Below are 22,624 nucleotides of genomic sequence, written 5' to 3' on the forward strand. Positions count from 1 at the left end.
AATGAACTCAGTGTAGAATTTTTAAATCTGAAAAATTAGCCTGCTAAGCAATTCCTTTAAGTGTCAAATGTTGCAGCACTCTCAATTTATATTGCTTGTCACTTCCCAAACTAGCTTGAGCTGCACATCCAGTTTCTAAATGATGGAGCTTAGCACAGTTTAATTTAACAAATGCCAAGCAATTTGCACCAAATCTTATTTAAGCCAAGTATTCTGATATCCTCAGTACAGCAGAAATGTCAGTGTAACCCGTACAACATACTTTGTTGTTTTTTTTAGCAAGTGACCCAATTCATATTTGATCTGTATACGAAGGCATGCCTCTGTAGCTGTGTCAGCCAGGATTGCAAGAGATACATCCCTATCAACAACACACAGAGAAGCAAAACCTTTTCTGCTATTACTGCAAGTTTTCCAAAAACTGCTTTCAAACATATATAAGGAAGCAGCATAACTCACCTGACAGAAAAATCTCTCCCTTACATGCCCTGCTAAAATACTTATAGAATTAAAGAATCATTTAGGTTGAAAAGACCTCTAAGATAATAATTGAGTCCAACTTTTAGCCCAGCAACTGCTAAGTCCACCACTTAAACCATGTCCCAAACTGCCATATCTGCACACCTTTTGAATAGGGATAATGAGTCCTCTGCTTCCCTGGGCAGTCTGTGCCAGCGCTTGGCAACCCTTGGGATGAAGAGTTTTTCCTTGTATCTAACCTAAACCTCCCCTTTTGCAACTTGGAGCCATTTCCTCTTGTCCTGTTCCTTATTTGAGAGAAGAAGCTGAGCACGTGGCTACAACCTCCTTGCAGGTGCTTGAAGAGATCAGTAAGGACTCCCTGAGCCCCCTTTTCCCAGAGTAAAACCCCCAGCTCCCTCAGCCACTTCCCATCAGACTGGTGCTCCAGACCCTTCCCCAGCCCCACCGCCCTTCTCTGCACAGCCTGCAGCACCTCAGTCTTTCTTGCAGGGAGGGGCCCAGAACTGAACGTGGCGTTTGCAGCATGGCCTCACCAGTGCAGAGTACAGGGGGACAGTCACTGTCCTGGTCCTGCTGGCCACAGCACTGCTGATCCAGGCCAGCATGCCCTTGGCCTTCCTGGCACAGCTGGCTCCATTTCTGCTGCTGTTGACCAGCACCCCCAGCTCCTTTCCAGACACTCTGCCTGCCCCAAGCCTGCTGGCGTTGTTCTGACCCACGTGCAGGACCCAAGGCCAACAGAAGCTGTGATTCAGGCATCCTTTGACTGACACAGCAGAACTACATTTTGCAAAAGGATTTATTAATGTAACAACCTTCATCTGACCTTCACATACACTTAACCCCCTTAATTCTTTGGAATGATATTTAAAGTAAGACTGATGTGCAAGTAATGGGAACAAATTCTGCTTTTTGAAAATCACTGAACACACAAATTACATAATACATAAAACCTGAAAATATTAAAAGACACAGACTCAAATAATGTGAATTTATTTATACAAAAATGATGAATATCCACAGAAATATTTACAACTTTAAACTGTTTTCAGTTACAAAATAAAAATTCCATTCTTCCATTTAGACAGTATGATTTAGGACTGCTCCAAATAAAATCCTATTTGAATGGTAAATAGGGGACAGCAGTTACAGCAAACAAATGCACTGAATGTGTCTTTCAAGACATGTCTTTAAGTTATGATGTAATAAACATGGTTGAGTAATTGAGTTTCCATGCACAAAATATTTAGTAAAATGTGTTCCACAGCTGCTCAGATTGTTTTAAGTCCTTTGGGCACACGGTTTTAAGTTAAAGAGAATTCAAGATCCTAAAAGCTTTAATTTATTTATGAACAAAAATGTTAGAACTAATATTCAATGCTTATGTTTGTCTCATACTCTACTAACCAATCTTAAATTGATTACAAACTATAGATTCTTATAAGAAGAGGTAGCAGGTGTCTGAAAACTTCTGTTCTTGTTTTAGTGTTTAGCCAAATCAAGACATGAATATTTTACTTTTGATGGTAATGCATCAAACTGGGAGGTGAACTGGAGAAATAGGGCAAGTTTGAAAAGCAACCATCTGAAAATGTTATGAAAATGCTTGTGTTGTGGGTTCTTCATATGACACAAAGCACTACTGCAGGAGTGAAGAAAAGAAATATTCAAACACGTTTACAAAGACAATTTATTTCACACAGAATGTGACTGCAATATGTATACTACTGTTTGTAAGGCTCTGTTCCAATCTATTCATGTCAGAAATTTTTTGATTGATCAGTCACTTCTGGAAGGAGTCCTCTGATTTCCACACAACACTTTAAACTATTTTCTCCCTCTGCACCAAATCCTCTAGAGGTAGTTTGACACCACATGAAGCAGAACTTGGGCACCTTACTCAGTGTGTTTTGACTTTTATTGCTCTGTTTTGCAGCAGGGAAAATATCAATGCATAAACTGAAATTAAATTAGCTTGCTCCTATCCAATTTCTGATTCATTTGCTGCTTCATGACTTGCCATCTTTGTTGGTGTGCAGTGCCTATGAAAATATGAAGAAGCTCTTCCCTTTGATACTATAAACTGGAAGAGACACATCCCATCTATGTCATATTGATACCAGTTTGGTTTTGGATACACTAAAAATCATGTCAGAAATCACCCTGAAGAGATATGGTAATAATTTACTTAGCTTCAGTCAGCAGTTGTTTTTGAAAATTAAGTAAAAGCCCTTTGTATATAACAAGAGAAAAGAATTCATTTAGCACATTTGTATTACAATAAAAGAGAATAAAGGCTTTGATCAGATTCCTGCTGCATTTCCAACACTATCTGGACAAATCTCTGGCATTCCTGAGGGAAGTCAGATCTACACCCTTAAGTCCCTGATTCATTAGGTACTCTGCTGAAATGCTGGAAGTCAAGGAAATTTCGTGTATAGTTAATATTAAGAATTCGACTTCCAAGCCCACTACTAACTTTAGAGAAGCTCTTGGAAATTAGGCTTTTTCAGAGCTCTGTTAGTATCTTGGACCTGGCCTTGAGGTATATTGAGGGAAAAAGAGAATTTTGGTTTGCATTTTCATTCTTGGCCTTTTTGTGATGAATATTAACTATTCTACCATCTCTTCTCTTTCTGCTGTGAGGCCACAGAATAGCTAATAATGTGGGATTCAAACTATTAATTAAAAGTTAATTGCTCTTAATTTTGTTACCACAACTAGCTTGATTTGGGGCACTATAACAAGTGTTTCATACAGTAAAATTAACTGACTACCATATGCATTGCATTTGACATAAAAATGGCTTTCTTTCATGTGGGTTTCATAGTTGTAGTTCCATTTATGCTATTACAGTGTTAACACTTTTTAGAAGTTAAATAGACTAAATGCACCAGAATCATCAGTAAGTATTTCCTAATGAGGTATACTGATGATTTAAGAAAAAAACCCCAAAACCCAAACACCTAAAGTTGAATTCTGTTTTAAAGTGTCAAACAGAACAAATCTTATTGTAAACAAAAGGTATTTTCAATAATGGTATGCATTTTCAATGCCTTCTGCACTAAAAAAGCTCTGTTGTCTTGGTATGGCAATTCCAGTTTAAGCATAATATTTAAATATACAATAGTTTTAAAATTTTCAGAGAAGAGGGTGCACATATTTGTTTACTGTTCTTTGAACAATAGTTTATACAATACAGTGTTTCATATTGTGTACAGAACTCATTTGACATGAAGTTTTGAAACAAATAAGATATCTTGTCTTTGATTATCAAAAATGTACTTTTATTCTGTTTGAATAATTCCTGGAAACATAAAAAGATAATTCATCTTGCAATTGCTGGAAGATAACTCATTTAGTCTCTTTGGCATCTGTAGTACTGTAACAGTTCTAATGCCTTATCCCTGCAATTGCAAACTTTTAAAAAATATTTTTCCCTTTTCTGTTTTTTAATAATCGAACTGTATTTTGTTTTTGTGACCCAGAATTTTTGTACTGTTTTAATGTACTGGTATGCAAGATTTCAACTGCCATTCAAGGGAAGGAGTGTCAATATCAGATAACTTCTCAAAAAGGAGCTTACAGAGTCAACAAAGATCCCAAATCTGTGAAATTCCTATACCAATCTGTTCTTGCTAAATTGCAAAGTGAACATCAGCAACTCAAGAACCTATACACAAATCACAAGGAAATGCACCATTGCGACAAATCTGGTTTGTGGTTTTTTGTTTTTTTTTTTTTTTTTTTTTTTAAATAAAGCATAAAGCTTATAACCTGTTGACCAACAATCTGCCACTCTGAGGACACTTTGGACTTCAATGCACAAATAATTCTGCCCATTTAAGTAAACACTGGAATTTAATAAATAACACATTTTGTATCAACACGGAAATACGTACAATTCTTTAGAAAAATATTATTTTACACTAAAAATGCAACAACTCCTAATCCTGACAAATATACAATTTTATATAGGTTGTGATGGCAGGATTCTGTTTTTTTGAACAGTTGCTGTAGTCTGTTTTATGACCATCCTCAAATATTTTCCTTTAAACTTGCAGACACAATTCTGACACTGCTATAATACAGTGCCCTCTTGAAAAGCTTCTATCCACCTGTTAGAAAATGAAACACTGTTAGGAAGTAGCTGATAAAAGAATAAATCTCAATGCTGTCACTAGCTGCAGATTGACACAAGAAGGAACATCATACATCCAGCTGGTCTGTGAGTGCATTACCAAAGTCCAACCATACAGAGCTGCCCGGTACAAAGCCATCCCATAGAAGCTTTTTCCTGTGCCTCTCCCATACTGAAGTTACGTGCACAAAGAACTAGTGAAGCTGGGAAATCAAATGCCCTAAAAGTAGGCTATGCCAAGGTTCTGCACACCTTTAAAAACCCCCAATGCTCCCTTCTCTTTTTCCCTGCAAACATGATCTGGGAGGAATCAGGACACTGCTGTACCTGAGGCAGCACCTGCATAACCCAGGCTCTGCTTCTGCAGCAGGTAAAAGCCAAGGACTGCTGGGGCTGAGGGAGGAGGTCACAGGGCACATGGAAAGGCAGGGAAGGGCATAGAGGGCACTGGGGGAAGTCCCAAACAGCTGATCCAAGGTTTCTCAAACTGGAAATTCAAAGTTAATATTCACATACTTTTACTCCCTATAGCTGTGATTTCTTTTCCTACTTGGTTAGGAGGGTAATAAACATCCTCAGCTTCTCAAGAATGCAAAAATTAATGTTCCTGAAGCATTCCAAGGCTACAGAACAAATAATTCTGTTTCCTAAGTGAGGGCTGAACTGTGTGTATGTAAAGGTAAGAGGCCCACATAATGAGCATTTTTTTCCTGAGTGGGGATCTTGGAGGAACGGAACGAAACAAAGACTGTAATTATCTTTATTATGGAAATTCAAACTGTCTTGGTATTCACAGGGTATCTAAACATTAGTCACAGATGCTGGCTCTTCCTTGCCCTGAGCATTTAATTTTGTAGCTGTGTGCATGTTCTTTGAATTCAAGCTTTTGGCATGAACATATTAATCATGCTCACGGATGTCTGCACACACAGCTCAAATATCTACCCTATATTTTAGTAATATTTTTAGTATTTTCTACTGCCATATATACATTAAAAACAACTAAAGTAGAATACAAATGCAAAAAAAATCATAAACAGTTTAAGCATTGAACACAGCACTGGAATTTAAAACCACATTGAAAAGTAACGGTCTGTTAAAATTTATTATTGCACTGAGACAAACAGATCAGGTATTTCTTTGGTCCTATCAGGAGAAAATAGTGTCCACTGTTGCAAACAGACCAACAGCATGCTTTTGTTTTTCCTTTTAAGGCTGTAAAAGCAGCATTTATTCTGAAGGTTCAGCATGAATCTCCTAAGGATATTAAATGCTTGGAGAAAGCTTGAAATTCAAAGTACTTAATGTTATTCCTAACCTCAGTAAAATACACTATGTCCAATTTCAAGCTTTCCTCTGATGAGAAAAGCCATTGTCTGAGAAGAAAAATAAACCTGTTGAATGCCTGGGGGTTTTTTAGTTTGTTTTATATAGTACAAATGAGGACACAGGGGAAACAACAGGATAGTATCTTAATTAAAAAAGAAACATTTATGCACATCAGCACAAAATATACCCAAATATCAAATAAAGACTTCCAGATTTTCTTCTGTAGAGAAATGTCATTAAGCACATTCTCAGCTGTTCAAAATTTCCTGTTGTATTGGATTCTTTGTTTTTAGAATGTTCCTATTTGCAGAAAACTAAACCTGCATCCATTTGAATGTTTAAGTACTGATAATGGACTTGTAAATGCATCAAATCTATTTAATAATGTGAAGTTCATTAGGGGAAATGGCAATGAAACCAGTCAGATAAGAGAGCTTTACATGTATTCCTTCTATGCCTTCTATGTTTCTAGTTTACTTTATGAATCATGTGATGAATGTTTTCTACTGATTAATGACCAAGCTTCCAGGTTATTCTGCATGAAACCAACACAATTCATAGCTTGATAAATATGACTCCAAGTCCAGACAGGACTTGAAATGAAACAGCTTGTGTGAATGCTCTTTGAATGCAAGCTTTAGGTCTGAGTGCATGCCTAGGTGCTCATGGGCATCGGCTCACACACTTCAAACCTTGGCCCCCAAGTTTTAGTGTTTGCTTTATTTTTCACTGCCATATATTGATTAACTAATATGAACAGGTGAAATTAAAAAAGGAGCATATCAGTTAATTCTTAAAAATATTTTCTGGATTTATGCAAAGGTAACATTCAAATTTCACTTAAGTAGACCAGGATGAGAGAGAAACAGGTGAGGAAAAAGAAAGATTTCTTATTTTATCTTTGACTTTCTCATTCTACACTCAGTCTTTTGCAGAAGAGAGTCTGCTTCCTTCATTTCAGAAGCCCTAATGAAACCAGAACCTTATGTTTAAATAATTTAAAACTTTCATTTACTTATGATATAATATGGATCTTTTATACATATGCTAAATGTGTGAATATTAACATTCACCACTTCTGAATTTTCTAGAAATATGTAACAGCAATGAATTCAAATAGTTTCTTACTTTTGAGCTGAATGGGGATCATCTGCCTTGAATATGTAAAATAAAGTGTTTTTGTGCAGTAAATGGAACACTCTAGACTCTGAGTTTTCACCTTTTACTTCACTGACTGTGAATCCAAGTAAAGGCTGGCTCTCTAATGCTGCCACATCCTATGTAACAGGGAAAAAAAGGAAAAAATACAAAATTAGAGCTTGTAAGACATACTAAGGCATGCATTTAGACCTCACACACCATACCACTGCAGCAGACAATATAACAAATTGTTTTAAATATACACACACACAATTCTGCTCTTTACATTCTCCAGGCATGAGTCAGGGGACAGGAAATAAAACCTCACAGACTTCAACATTGCTGATCCTCTTTTCATTTCCCTGATAGCATCTACCTTGGCTTTCACTGCATGGTCCCATCATTCTGCCTGGCAAGGACTTCTTGTACTAACAGACCAGAGGCCCATCATGCCCAGTGCTCTCTGCAGCAAGCTCAGAAGTGAAGTGGGATGCTATTAACTGCACTGAGTATGCTAAAAGGAGGAGCAGCCTGTGCTCCCAAGCACTGAAGTCAAGATCCAAATATTTAAATGGCTAAACTTACCTTACTTTCTTTTGCTAGAAATTAACAGAATAGGGGAAAACAAGTTGCTGACTGTTCACTAATAGTCAACTAGAAATGACCCTCCCTCATTTACCTCAGTTACCTGTTTGTTTTTTTTAATACTCTTGGCTTTTTATTAATGGATACAATACACAGCATTATTGGAAAGGAAAAAAGGACTATTTTTATCCTGTGCAAGTTCCAAAACAGTGGAAGGCATTGCATGCAATCTCCTGCAATGCTCATGAGCAGAAGAAAAAAAAAATAGCTAACCGCCCCCAAATTTACATAAACACTGATACATCAGGTCAAGACTTTGGTTATTGCCTCTACAATGAAACAAAAGTGTCCTGTGACAGCAGCATTTCTTGATATTGGAAAAGAGTCATGTAAGGCTGAGTAATCTGTTTCACTGTCTCAGGTCTTCGTACCACTAATAGGTTATTTCTTTACCATTGATCTTTCTGTCACTTGGAACCAATATAAGTAGCTTAAGTGGCCAAGGCAACACTGCACCTTCCCTTTAGACTCTCTAAATAATGTCTTCTGCAATGGCTCACCAGGATGAAAACTAAGGATGGATATTCCTCAGTTTAAGAAAATAGGAAAGAGTTAATTTTGTGATTGTGAACTGCAAACTGAAGCTACTCTGTAAAGTTGGTATCTCATAGGAACAAAGCAAAAGGAAATTTAAGGTGACTCACAGACTTTGCTCTTTTTTTACCTCTCCAGTTTCCTTTGCAAAGGCCAGAAGAAACACAATGCTCTGAAATTATTTGCTAATTGATGTAAAAGTAATTGTTTTCTAGATACTTCTTTAAACTGTTTTTAGAACCACTTGGGTTGGGTTTTATTTTTAGTATTGCCAATGCTGTAGTGGAAACAACATCACAGGTTTTAGACATAATTCCAAGTTCTAAAATAAAGGTTGGCAGGAACAACCCAGGAAAAAATCTGAGCACAAACCAGGAAATAACTAGAGTGGGAGTGGTGTGGAGTGAAGAAGGATAATTCTTTACATGGCCAGGATAGGTTGGGCCTTACAATTAGAAAGAAAGTAAGGGATAGCAATACCTTAAAACAAATGCTTTGGATATTTTGCTCTTGAAAGCTAGTAGTAAACTATAACAAACAATACAAAAACCTGAAGCCCAAGATCAATACACCCATATATGTTACAAAAGATTCTAAGAACATACTAAGATGCAATAAAATAGATCCTCAGCACATGTTGGGATACCACATATATGTACCATTTATACATATATATATATATGTTAGAGATTATTCCACACTGCAATAGGACTACACATTCTAAATAAAAAAGCAAATGCCATTACATAAGGTGCGTTTCTTTTATATCAAATAACAACTCCAGGCTGAAGACAACAGTTTCAGGAGAAGTAAAGAGATTTAGTTTACTCCTGTTGCAGGCATTCAAACTACCTTATGGAACTGCAGAACAAGATAGTTCAAGATGCTTTTATAATGTTGCCTTTGCCACTAGTACTGTGATGCATGCAACAGATCCCCCATGTATTCAGCTGACTCAGAGAATACCTACAACTGAGCAATGGTGTGCCATGCAGAGGTAATCAAAGCTAGATCTGGAATCAGAAACACCATAGCTATATCAATCTATTATGGTGTCAAGCTCACTAGGCCTTTTCAAAATACTGCATCACAATCAGATCAAATAGTGTAAGGTGATCTAATTTTATAGCTTTTTTTCTAGATCTTAAGAATAAACAACTTTGTTACAAAGACAGTACTATCATTGGATATTTAGTCTCTAATATGTGGTCTCTTACCTCACTAGCAGCATATGTGTATAGCACCTTATTTTTTATAACAAACCACAGGTGTTTCCATGGTTTCTTACTGCCCTTAGATCTGTGTAGGTAGCCACTCATTGTAGAGTCTTCTGTATTGGCTGAAACCTGAAGAGGAAAAAACAATGAATCAACAAACCCTAATAAGATTTCACAGTACGGCTTTTTTTTTTTTTTTTTTAACAGATTTCCAAAGCCCTGTCTGAGACTGAAATTCTTACCTGATCTCAGGTTAATGTTGCTAACTAACTCAGGTGGATGAAAGAAAAATTTTTTTGCCTGCTACCATTTATCTGGTCTGGAAGAGAGGTTTCCAGTAAAGGATGGAACTTAAGTTGGATACAACAGGACAAGAGAAATGCTGAGGAAAACATACAGGTGGATGTCGCAGACATTTTTTCACAGAAATCCTTTCTTTGGGATTGTCCATCTTCTGGGAAGCTGAGGGCTCCAGAAGAGAATGTAAACAATGATTATCATCTGCTGTGGAATGCAATAGGATGCACCTGTGATTGGTTCATGTTCCATGTGTACCATTAAGAGCCAATCACAGGGCAAGCTCTCTGGAACGCAGGGACAGAGAATTCTCTTGTTTTTAGATTCTTTCTATTCTTAGCTTAGCAAGCCTCTGCAGCTTCTGTCTTTATTCCTATTAGTATAGTAATAATGTATTCTATAGCATATATCAATAAATTCAGCCTTCTGATCAAGAAACAAGATTCTCGTCCTCTCTCACCCCAGCGACCACCTCAGGTCACTGTAATAGCTGGAGAACACAGATTCCTATATAAGAAGAATCATAGGATCAGAGTGGTTTGGCTTTGAAGAGACCTTAAAGTTCATCTCATTTCAACTCCCCTGTCATGGGCAGGGACACCTTCCCCTAGACCTTAGGTGGCTTAAAGCCCCTCTAGTCTGGTCTTGAACACTTCCAGGGATGGAGAGTCCACAACCCCTTTTTGGGTAACCTGTTACAATTCCTCACCACTCTTATTGTAAAGAATTTCTTCCTGGTATCTAATCTAAACCTACCCTCCTTCAACTTATGAAGGGTCCCCCTTGTCCTATCACTACATGCCCTTGTAAAAAGTCCTTCTCCAGCTTCCTTGTAGGCCCCTCTTTTGATGCTGGCAGGCTGCTCCAAAATCTCCTTGGAGCCTTCTCTTCTCCAGACTGAACAATCCCAAGTCTCTCAGCCTGCTCTATTAGGAGAGGTGCTTCAGCCCTCCCACAACTTAGTACCCCTCACTTAGTACCCCTCCTCTGGACTCATTCCAGCAGGTCCATGTCCTTATTACAGTAGGGACCCCAGAGTTATGCTGCAGGTGGGTCTCACCAGGGCAGAGCAGAGGGGCAGAATCTCCTCCCTCACCCTGCTGGCCATGCTGCTTTGGGTGCAGCCCAGGACACAGTTGGTTTTCTGGGCTACAGGGCAAATTGCTAATTTATGTAGATCTTTTCACCCACAAACAGCCCCAGCTCTTTCTCCCCAGGGCTGGCATCAACCCATTCCCCACTCAGCTTGGGATTTCCCTGCAGGACCTTTGGCTTGGACTTGCTGAATTTTGTGGGTTCACACAGACCCATCTCTCATGCCTATCCAGGTCCCTCTGGAAGGCATCCCTTCTCTCTGGTGTGTGGACTGCAACACACAGCCTGGTGTCATCAGCAAACCTGCTGAAAAATCACCTCCTCCCATTCCCAAGATCTACAGTAAGTGTGGTTACTCTACCCTTCCTAATCATAAACCAAGAGCTGATTTGGTGTAGGAGTCTTGTAATTGACTGTTGGTACAGTGATAAATCACAATTCAGGGAAACATGGGGAAGCAAGAAAGAAATTACAATTTTAACTATAGCTCTGAATCACAGTCTTACAGGTGTTCATGCAGTTTACACAGTGCTTCATTGTTCATGTCCCTGCCTATTTAAAACTAAGGCCCAAACCTCAGAGACACATTATGACTTTTGATTCTAGGTAAGATGGTTAAAATAAGGATTTTTTTCCCCCACTTTTAATATTGATGATATAATACCAAGCAGGTACCACTTTTGACCAATAAAATACTTACTTCTTTGAGGGCTGCAGGAATTTTTTTCTGCTTTCTTCCAGAGGGAATACTTTGCAATACTGTAGACAAGGCACTTGATGGAGATTTATGGTTGACTGGGGATCCGCTCTTAGGAGTGCACTGGTTATCTGAAGTGCACAGGATGGATATATTGATTTCATGTCACAGATGATTAAACACAGGCAATTCATTCTTGGACTTTTCTTCTTAAAAACAGCTGGCATTTTAATTCAGATTACAGGGTTACAATAGTAACACCTAATCATGTGAAATTCAGCACTGAATTAACTTTTCAGTGTTATCATCAACACCATGAGTTAGAATTCCCCAAATCACAATTATACTAAAAAAAACACAAGAAGTTTAAAACTAAACAAATTGGTCTTGTTTGTTTTCAAAGTCTGTTTTCTGGGTGTTGAACTGCCTTTGCTCATAAAGAGGGTGAAAATTAAGTCTTAAAAATTGCAGCAAATTTTTACTCCTGTCCTCTATGTTTTCTGTACTTTATCTTTCAATTCTCTACATCTGTTAACTTCTCAGCCTTATTCAATAGGGATGTTCCTCTTCCAGCACACACACATTTCTGGACATTCCCATCTCCCAGCATATGCTGTCTTTCTGCACTGCCACAGGCAGTTACTCATCTCTCTTGGAAGACTTAAGCAACACTTCACCTCTTCAAAAATCCTTTTTCTAGCAACACTTTTTTTTACAGCTGCACTTGGAAGGAGTGGTTTCATAAAGTCTACTTCTAGAGTTGGCCCTGAACTCGGTGACACTCTGAGATAATGAGAAGAGCAGGAGAGCAATGTGATTGCCAGCTGTAGTGCACCTGCTCCCCAGCCCTTTTCCCAGCTTCAGGCACTGCAATGGCCTGCAGCACAGCAGCCTCTAGTGCCCAGCACAGACACCTGCAGGTGCTCAGACAGTGCCCTTCCCATCACCATAGGCTCCCACTGTCATTTGGATTATCCATGCTGTTCTCCGCACCCCCACTGGAAATGTCACCCCCAGCCTGCTGGGATCCAGTGCTTTATCATTTCACCAGGCACTTCAGATTTCCTGATACCCCAGAGAGCTTGTGTCACACTGGAGCCTTGCTGAGGAAGGGGACCAGAAAGATTTTTCAGTCTGTTACAGCTCATTTGGGTACTTTACACTCGAGTATTTCAATTTAGTTCACAGCAAGTCTTGTGAGATGGGACTGGATTCTCACCTCACTGGGAGGTGCTTCCATTGATTTTACACTTTGCAGAATGATATGAAGCTTCTTCAAAGAGATGAACTAGAGTTTTCTCAGGATGAGGACACTGACCCTGGATCTCATCTTTAAGCAAATGTTATTACCTTTAGGCTATCCAGCCATTGCTATCCCCTAGGCACCACATTCTCTGAAAGTGTTCCAGTGAAAACTGCTCTAGCTGTGGTGTTTTATTTTGAATTCCCTATTGCCAGTGTTCAGTAGGCAATGGTTAGGAGTTTGCTTTCATATATGAGGTACAGATATGCCAAATTCTTGAATTCCATATGAACTGAGGTTTGAGAGTGGCTTGAGGCCAGTTTATAGACCTGCAGAGACTCAGCTTCAGAAAGATTAAGGCCTGTGTCTCGACAGAGCCTCAGAACTTCAGCCATCTCAGCAGCTCAGCTGGCAAAAATGAAGTTTACAGACATACAAGTTACAGAGTGTAAAAGTACACATGAAGCCCTGGAGGTCAGGATAAACTGTGAAGACTCTAATGTACACTTGTACCCGGTGATTATTGAAAAGCAATGTAACACTTGTCACCTCAAAATGAAAGCTATATAAGCTACATGTCATTACTACAGGGTAAAGGCACCCATGTTTCTGGAAGAAAGAGCCACTGTATTGCAAATTCATTTCCTAACTTGCTGCACAGAAGCTTGTTTGGCTTAGAATCTCAGGTGCCTATAACTTTTCAGAATCTCAGGTGCCTATAACAAGCAGAATTAAGCACTTGAATCCAGCAGTAAAGATGAGACACACATGTACCATGTTATAAAGGCCACAAATGTAAGATACAGTTTGTGAAGGTTTTCTTTACCTTGCTTTTGTAGTTCCCTGAAGCAATGATCACATACTCTAGCTGGCTGGTTTTTCATATAGTCTAAGCCATGTTTGTTTGATGAACAAGCTTGACAGACAATCTGGAAACAAGATAGAAACATATAAAAGCATTATTGTACATGATGTGCGCCTGTAAATCACCAAAGACCCAAAGACATTCACTTCTGCACTTTTAAGCCCATAAAACCTTGAAATAGGCATTATTTTACAGTGCAAATGTTTTAAGATCTTGGCTTTTCCCCATGTCTTTATGCTTAACATAGTATCATTTCCTCCTCTAAATGATGAAAATTTAAATATAAAAAAAATCAGTGAATTAGGAGGCAATAAGCCAACATTAATAATCCATTAAAAATAGAACAAGCATATTGTGTTACTGATTTGATCAATTGTTTTGATTATAAATTTTTTGAAATAGCTAAAGCTATTGCTCTCTTGATGATTTCTTTACAATACAGATGCCTCAACTGCATTGCATTCTAACTTTGTATTCCCACTGGATTAAAAGAAGAAAGATAAAGTTTATTAGATATAGCTTTCATAAGTGTAAATATAAAAGAAGGTTGGTACTAACTTAAAATCAAAAATCATTATTTATCTTATGAAAATCACTGAGGAAGATACTTCTTCATTTTAGCTAACATTTGTGGGTATTATGTAATTGCAAAATAACCATAAATAGCACTCCAGAATGCAAGATAACTAACATGCAGCATGTTGAAGTTTGAATACTGGTCTGTCATAACACCTGTCCAAAAAACCCAAACTCCACTCCCCAAACCACCAACCCCAACATACTGGCTCTAACCCACGTAATTGTGTCATAGTACAGGGTTTCTGAGAAGAGTGGTTGGGATGACAAGGCTCCACCTGAATGCCACACAAGGAACCTGAATGAGCAACTGAAAAGCAAACTGAAAAATGAAAAACTGAACAAGATCAGCCAACCTTCCCGCACGCCCTGCAGTGGTGCCTTCTCCACGTCAGCGTGAATTCACTGGTACAGATCATGCACATCGTGGCTCTCGTGTCAGGGATCCAGATGGGAGCCTTTGATCCCAGAGGACTGTCTTCCTCCTGCTTCTCTGCATCTGCCTGAGAGAACATAGGCACAGCAGCACTGCATTCAGTGAGGAGAAATAAGACTAATATTCATCAGTGATTATAAGATAATGCTAATGGTGTTGGAAAACCTTCTCTGATAAACTGTCATGGTCTTAAATGTTACCTACTATTTCATCAGCGACCATTATAATGCAAGCCTGACAACAGAGATGAATTTAATGACTTTTAAGCTTTACCAGCCTACTTGGATCAATAGCTGCTTTATTTTAAAACCTTTTCATTTCATCTTTCTGTGCACAAGGCTACAGAGAGAACTGTGAAAACTGATTTGGATATTTTTGAAGAAAATAAATTTATGAATTAGATAACACTATGAAATATTCTGTTCTACCATCTGTTCAATTATTTACCATCCTGCTTTATTATTTGTCATGGAATACCTCTCATTTCTCTAAGCACCTGTCAGGAAACTTTATATTCAAAAGGGGAACAAACCAGCAATAATGGTGGGATATACCTCTTCAAGACTTTTGCTCGGATTAAATGTGATTCTCTTTTTTGTATATTCTTCAATCGACTTGGAGATAGCTTCTAACCACTCATCTCTTTCTGTAGCAGAACTGTTGGAGTAAAAACCCACAAAAGCAATTTATTATTATTAACATTTTAAGAAGCAAGTGTTGATTAGAATTCCACTAGCTTTATTACACGGTGGAGTAACTCTCTTGCAATTCCAGTTTATAAAACGTCTACAATTCCTACTGCAACTGGCATTATTTTTTAACCTTTGGCATAGTGTTAGTTATTTATGTTGATTAATACTAAAAAAGATTTGTCTGCTGTCATGTGGATTCCCTCCTTCCCTTTCCTCCTTCCAAAATCCCTGTAATTCTTTCAAGGCTTGTCTGTCATTGCTTCCCCCTCCTCCCCAGACCCTTGAATAGCCTGAACAATACTTGTTTCAATGATGCTCCTAGAACAAAGGCATGGGCCTTCTATCTTGAAGACAACCTGATATTTCAGCAAGCCTTTTTCTCCCCACCTCCTCCTGTCTCAGAGTGCAGTTTGCTATACCCAACCCTGTGAAACTCCAAGCTTCTGTCAGATAAAACCACACTGATTCTTCTCCTGCCTTGTGCTCCTCACTATTTGCTCCTACCAGGTCATGCTACTTTCAAACAATAATGTTTTTTCCCCAGAATGTTTCCATTGGATGAGCTAACTCAAAGAGACAGACAGGTAAGCTTAGTCCATCTCTTTATCCCACGGCTGGTGGTGAATCACTAATCAAGCGCAAGGGAAGCATTAGGCTGAAGTGGCACGGCACAGGGAGCACGAGGAGGGCCTGGTGCAGTAGGATCCTGCAGCTATACTGGACTGTGTGCAGTGCCAGAGCACCTCCTCTGTCCATGGGCACAACACCATTTTCATAAATCTGTGCTGTTTCTGCTGCAAAGGGCAGTATCCTTTCTCTCAGCCACTAGATCTTATTTTCACTCTTGTGCCAGAACACACACAGTTATGCAGCAGGCTGGATTGGGAAACAAATCCATATTAAAGCAAGCCATCAGCCTGCCCTTCCTCTGGATCAATTTACCAACTAAATTACCATCACACAGCTAAACAACTAGTTGTGCCAGCAACACAGAGAAGACTCTGAGGAAGGATGAAGCAGTTTTGTGGCAGAGGAACAGCTAGACTGTTTAAGATGCCATGCCAGCTTAAAAAGGTTTTCTAAAATTTAAACAAGAATCCACTCCTATATTTTTTTTTCTATTCCCCACTTTTTAATTGGTATCAAGTAAATTATTTTGTTTAAACCAAGGAATTGAACAAAAATATAGAGAAAGGAAAGTTAGGGAATAGGTAAGCAATGACTTACACAAATAAGATGCCTAATGCCAACTATTATTTAATGGTTTTGTAGGTGAATTTGGAAGCTTTTATTATTTTTGGACCTTTAAGGAAAATATTTTGAATGAGGGGTTTGAATGGAATGAAACTGAGTGCTATACAGAATCAGAGAGGACAAATCTGCTAAAGTAAACACATGGGAAGCCTGTGAGGCACAAGCAAAAGAAAAAAGATCTAGCACACACAGCAAAAAAATCAGAACAAAAGGAGAGGAAATAAGATACACGCAAGGGCAAAGCAATGCATTAGTGTCTGTCCCAACATCTCCCATCACTCACATTGAGTGGAACATTCTGTTCAGTCTATTTACCTTTGCTTCCTCATCCGGAAAGAACAACTGGCCTGCATTGACTACAAAATATTCAGAACTCTAATATTAAACACCTTTGGCTTTTTCAAAATCTGGTTACATTTAATTAGATTCCTGTAACTGTATCAGTTAATTCACTTGAAAGATGGCACAGGTTTTGGAGATTACTCACCACCACCATCCCCACCATGTGGGGACTGCTCCGTATGCAGCGGCTTGCACAATGAGCTACAGGCTTACACCCTTGTATTTCACCAGGAACCTCATGCTCAGTAGGTTTGCTAGTGGTAGCCTTTAGGATTGTTTACAATCCTTCAGAATGGAAGAACAAAGGTGGTGCCACTGGCAGTGGAATTGATGCAATGGTGTGCTGCAGCAAAATTGGCAGTTTCTTCTGTCACTCCAGCCCTCCCCCACAGTTTCCCCTGCTGCAGATCCACTATTTGTTGCATCCTTACAAAAGTGGTTTTGTTTACTAAACAAAATTTGTGTTATTGGCTTTTTAAAACATTATTATTTTTATTTATTTAAGATTTAACATCACATTGAAAAGCTCAAATGGATTACAGAAAACCCCAGCAATGGCTACCACTGGCAAATGCATGTGCTGGGGGCACACATCCAGCTGCTCACTGGAGCTGATCAGCTCAGTGGCCCCAGGAGGACACTGGGGAAGTGTGTCCCTCTTGTTTCCAGAGCCTTAGGGCACCTCTCCCAGCTGAGCCTGCCTTGCCTGACCATCCTTAGGTAGGACAGGAGGAGATACAGCTCTGTCTGCCTGGGGTAGCTCTTCAGCAGCCTTATGGAGGGGGCAGATCACATCAGGCTGCCGTGACTGCTGTTGCCAGGACCAAAGCTTTGCTTCTGCACACTGCTGTATCATGCAGATGTATTAACTTGCTTTTCTGATGAAGAGATTTCTAGTACAATACTGCATTATACTATGAAAAACAATTCACATTCCTACAGATATCCCAGGAAAACTGAAACCTCAACCCAGACTAGATAAAGTGCAATACTAATGCAGTCAGTAAAACTAAACCTGAAGTGACAGACTCTTGTCTAGGCATTAATCTATATTTCTGTTATTAACTAGCCTGCTTTTTATTACTAGCAATTTTTCACCAACTTAATTTTTCACTTCCTTGTCTCTGCTCCGAGGATCATTTCAGAATCTCTTCTTTGGTGTACACTCCACATAATGCTTATTTGAAAAAAACCCATGGAAATGAAATTTGTCTCCAGTGTCTTTAAGACTAATTTGAACAGTTTTGAAAATAAGGTTGTTTTTTTTTTACCATGTAGGACCTGAAAAGCTGTTAGAAAGAGGCATCATGCAAAGGAAGATGTAGCCTGGGCTGACAAGATGTGAATTCTCTTCACATTTACAATATTTATCAAGAGGAAAAAACACAGTTGATTGGGAAAAATATATGCAAGCACTGGCTGCTGGTAGTATTTTTCAATTGCTTCCCTCCTACACCACAGCAGGCCAGTTCTGGTGACAGACAGAAAACAATCTGAAAACTGTCATTTACATCTGGAGCCTCCAGCACCTCCTTCATGTCACACAAAGGCAACCTCTCTGTGACCCTGCTGTCTAACTTAGGGTTCCTGCACAGGCATGGCTCCCAGCAAGTATAAAAATAACAGAGCTGAATGCTCCCAAAGATGCAACATCAACAACACTAAAAAAACACAAACAAAAAACCCCAACAAAAACACAAACAAAAACAAAGCCAAACAAAACAAACCAACCAAACAAACAAAGCACAAAAAAAAAAAAAAACCAAAAAAACAAAAAAAAAAAACCCCAAATTGTAGTAGCTTCAGTTGGCAATATGAGGTTAATTCCAGCAATTTCAAGGTTAAGACAAAAGTATGTCACAAACTCTGCCAAATTTGATGAGCATGTTATCTATAGGGATTTTCCCCTATGGACCAGCACATCTTTCCCAGGAGTTGCTTTTAATCTACCACTTAATCAGTTCATCAAAAAGACTAGTCTAACCTGTTTTGTGGAAAATAAGTACCTTGTATGTTAAGATGATAACATTTTCAGAAGTTCCAATTATTCTTTTACATTTTTTTAGAACAACTGAATTAAAAGTGAAACACTGTTTCAAGTCAAGCAGAGATAAATCCTCATTGCCTGCTGCCATCCCCTGAATGCCTTCATGTGTCTGTGTGACCTGCAGTCACCAAGCAGCACAGAGCTGTTCATATTACACTGGAGCAGAACCATACCCTAAACTGTGAAATGCATTGTTTTCCCCCAGTGTGCAGAAACCTCTAAAAAACGTTTAAATTTGTTGAAGAAATACAGAATTACCCATTTCAAATGGGTTTTTATAAACAACTATTGCTCTGACAATCGAGCTACTTCCTTTGGCTTCTTTGACAGTGTTAACCTTGGTCTACCCCTCAGCTACAGATACTGCTATCTCTGTGCATTCTCATGTCAGTATTTACAAGGTCACACAAAAAGCAGCAGTCTGCTCTTGCTCAGCTTTGCTAAATAAAAGAGAAAACATGTCTTCCTTCATTGGTATCAGCACTGTCACAAATGTCAGAACACATAAAACTTCAACTCAAGCACCATAAAAACAACAATGCACAAAAACAGGCCTTTGCTAAAGGCATCTCAATGAAGGTGACCAGAGCTGGCTCAGTGACCATTAACACTTTGCTATTACTTAGAGAATCTGGTAACATAGAGCATATCAGTAATTTAGAACTAAAAAATACTGAAAAGCAAAGCCTAAAATGAAGTAAATTGAAATTCTCTCAAGGAAAGGCAGTGCAAGGATAGTATTTCAATTTAACTGGAAGTTTCTGAAGGTGTAGCTAAGGTGAAAAAGAGGAACCAAACAATGGTTGTATTCATTCTGATTTACTGATTCCCTGTATTCTGTAATCACTCTAGCCAACAGTAACTTTTCATGACATTAAGTGCAAAACAAGCTCTAAAAAGCTTGTGTGGCCTGTTTGAAAACACACAGTTTCAAAATCACTGTTTATTTGAAAGATTTACCTTGCTGAAAGAATGAAGGATCTCTCTACACTTTCAATGTTCAGTTCATTCTGATATGCTTCCTGCGTTGGCTTCTTAACCTTCAGCCGAGAGAGAAAACTTCAATTCAAACTGAAATGGTACTTTTGTCATTGCTTTAGTCTTAATTCCTGGAAAATCTCTTACATTTTTATTGCAGAAGGAGAACACTGGAGAAAAAATACTCAGAAACAGGAAATTATATACCAGTCCAGAGGGCCCAGCTACCCTAAGACTACATGCAGCCCATCCTTTTATGTCACTGGCCCTCATACAAACACTGCAGATGTACAGGGGAATGAAGCTCAAGAGCTGTCAGACACCTTCCACACAGGCCCAGTCATGTTGCCTCAAGCACCTCCTGCAACTGGACAAAAAAAGGCATTGCTGCTGCTGCAGGATGAGATGGAGCCCACTGGTGTACCCCAGAGTGGCTGCACTACCCTGTTGATCCTTCTGAGCCACCAAATTTCCAACTTAAGGAGGATTAAAAATCAGGAGTGGGTCTGAGCCACTGCAAGACATCTGCTGGCAAAAGAGATTTTGTAGCTCTGCTTGCAAAACTTTGGACCTGAGTGCCAGATATTCACTACAACTTGACTTGGTGATTTTTTCTGACAGGACTGGAGACAATGATTCCCAAGGTAATGATTTACTGTTCCCATTAAGTGTCATGTCAGCAACTGAGTCATTATATTGCATGCATGTCCCTTATCATTACCCAGGGGGCTCAAGGCTTAACCTTGATGCTTTTCACAAGTGCTCAGGAAGAAAAGTTGTATCTTCCCTCACAGTTAGCAAATCTATAAACCAGAGAGAACTGATCCACCAGGATCTTATCAGGCAAAGATGCCTAATCTCTGGGTGTCAGCAATAAAAAACAGTGAAAAGGCAAAAGTGAGGCAGTCTAAACAAAATACAAAAAATTAGTAGGCAGATTATTCCAGCGTAGGACAACACTGGGTGAAATGCAGCCAAGATGATCCTGTAGCAACAGAATATTTAGGGAGGCCTAGATAGCAATTCCACAGGCCACATTATGCAAAAAATGTCAAGCCTGTAGGATTGCTCTGGAACAATATAAGCATATTTAATATCTCTTGCCAACAGTAAACATAGTTAAGTTTTCAAACTTTGAAGGCCTGAGTTTATGTAGATTTGAAGAAAGGCTCAGTCTAACAAGTGACTCACCTTCATTCCAGCCAACGACAGCATGTTGTTGAGTTTATACATCCCTGACTGAACTGGAGTAGTATACAACAGGGCATCATTGAACTGTAAAACAGAATGCTTTTAATGACTAAAGTTGGTTAAAAGACAGATAATTTCAGATGGATTTTACTGGAAGTACAGAACTCCTACAGTACTGAGCTAACTGTCCAGAAGTATTCCCTACTTCCTACTATTCCACTTAGAATCCAAGAAGCATTTTCATGTATGAATTTAGATAACAATAGGTATCTATTTATAGCCTCCTTGTGTAAATATACATTTGGCACATGACTAAACAGTGCACGGATGTTAAAGAACAGGCTGTCAAAAGGGACAAAAATGTTTCTGGTGTACACAGGTATATAGTATAGCAAACTACTTTACAATGATATTAGAATAAACCATTCAAACAAATCAAAGCAATACAGAAACTAGGAGATAGCAGAATGTTTTAGCAATTTGTAATGACAAACTTAACTGTACCTCGTGAATTTTACCAGTTTTAAGTGCATCTACTGTTTATTTCCTGTTCTTCCAGACTTGGATTCGTTGAGTGCACTTACTGAACAATAACTAAGATTTTTTTTATTTTCTGTGCTGTTCAACACATGGATCCAAACTTCATTTACTACATATAAACAAACACCAAAACTTGAAGTGCCTCTTAAGTTTTTGCTATGTGACTCTTTGTAAAATAGCCAAATGTTTAAAATTATTACTAAATCTTGACAACATGATAAATGGAAAAATCACTGTGTCTAATGGTATGAATGCTAGCCTGTACCATTTATATCTATGAAAAACCACAAACCAAACAAAGCCCTTGCCCCATAAAACACAGAGAAAATCCAAGAGACACAGAAATTAGCAATATCTAGTCTGTGAAGCTTGAGATAGCACCACATTTTTGAGAATATTTCGGTGACTGGTATAACACACACTCCAGGACTGCCTAGGGAAGTATTTCTTCATATCAGGGTAACTACAAGACAGGATTCAGCCAGGACTGTGGACCAATAATGGAATAAATTACAGGATAACAGCTGCTTTACTGTCTAAATAGAAGAGATAAACAAAAGGTTCAAGTGGAAACAGGAACTTCAGAGATGCACATAAGTTTCAAAACAAAGCAGTAGCAGAGACAGGAAAGGAACTCAGTACTTAACTTCCACCCAGTGCTCTGCTCAGGATGCACGTGGGCTCCTGCAAGGGCAAGGAGAGAGGAGGAGGGAGACGGGAGGAAGGAAAGGAGGGAGGGAAGGGTGCAGAAGCACTGACAAGAGTTGTAGGTTTTAAGATTTGGTGCAGCTCAGAGGGAGGGAGTAACTGTGCTACCTTCCACAGTACCACAGATAATGGCTTCTCATGAAAGCTCTCAGATTTTAAATGAGCATTATTCAA

General features: G+C 38.8%; 1 protein-coding gene across 2 annotated transcripts in view; it reads right to left on the reverse strand.

The window, feature by feature from the left end:
* Window positions 1-1,460: 1,460 nt before the first annotated feature.
* FGD6 (FYVE, RhoGEF and PH domain containing 6) overlaps window positions 1,461-22,624 on the reverse strand; it is a 72,958-nt gene continuing 51,794 nt past the window's right edge. Inside the window, exons 13-21 of one of the 2 annotated variants that reach the window (XM_059471529.1) lie at window positions 21,203-21,286; window positions 19,994-20,073; window positions 15,253-15,355; window positions 14,619-14,765; window positions 13,648-13,750; window positions 11,582-11,709; window positions 9,490-9,618; window positions 7,082-7,230; window positions 1,461-4,601 (exon numbers count right to left, since the gene is read on the reverse strand). In XM_059471529.1, the coding sequence (XP_059327512.1) occupies window positions 4,565-4,601; window positions 7,082-7,230; window positions 9,490-9,618; window positions 11,582-11,709; window positions 13,648-13,750; window positions 14,619-14,765; window positions 15,253-15,355; window positions 19,994-20,073; window positions 21,203-21,286 (960 nt within the window). In that variant the 3' untranslated portion in view covers window positions 1,461-4,564. Of the gene's footprint in view, window positions 4,602-7,081; window positions 7,231-9,489; window positions 9,619-11,581; window positions 11,799-13,647; window positions 13,751-14,618; window positions 14,766-15,252; window positions 15,356-19,993; window positions 20,074-21,202; window positions 21,287-22,624 lie in introns of those variants that run through there. The other variant, XR_009418444.1, reaches the window with a different exon arrangement.

This window comes from Ammospiza nelsoni, chromosome 5 (genome assembly GCF_027579445.1).
Source record: "Ammospiza nelsoni isolate bAmmNel1 chromosome 5, bAmmNel1.pri, whole genome shotgun sequence".
Classification (NCBI taxonomy): Eukaryota; Metazoa; Chordata; class Aves; order Passeriformes; family Passerellidae; genus Ammospiza; species Ammospiza nelsoni.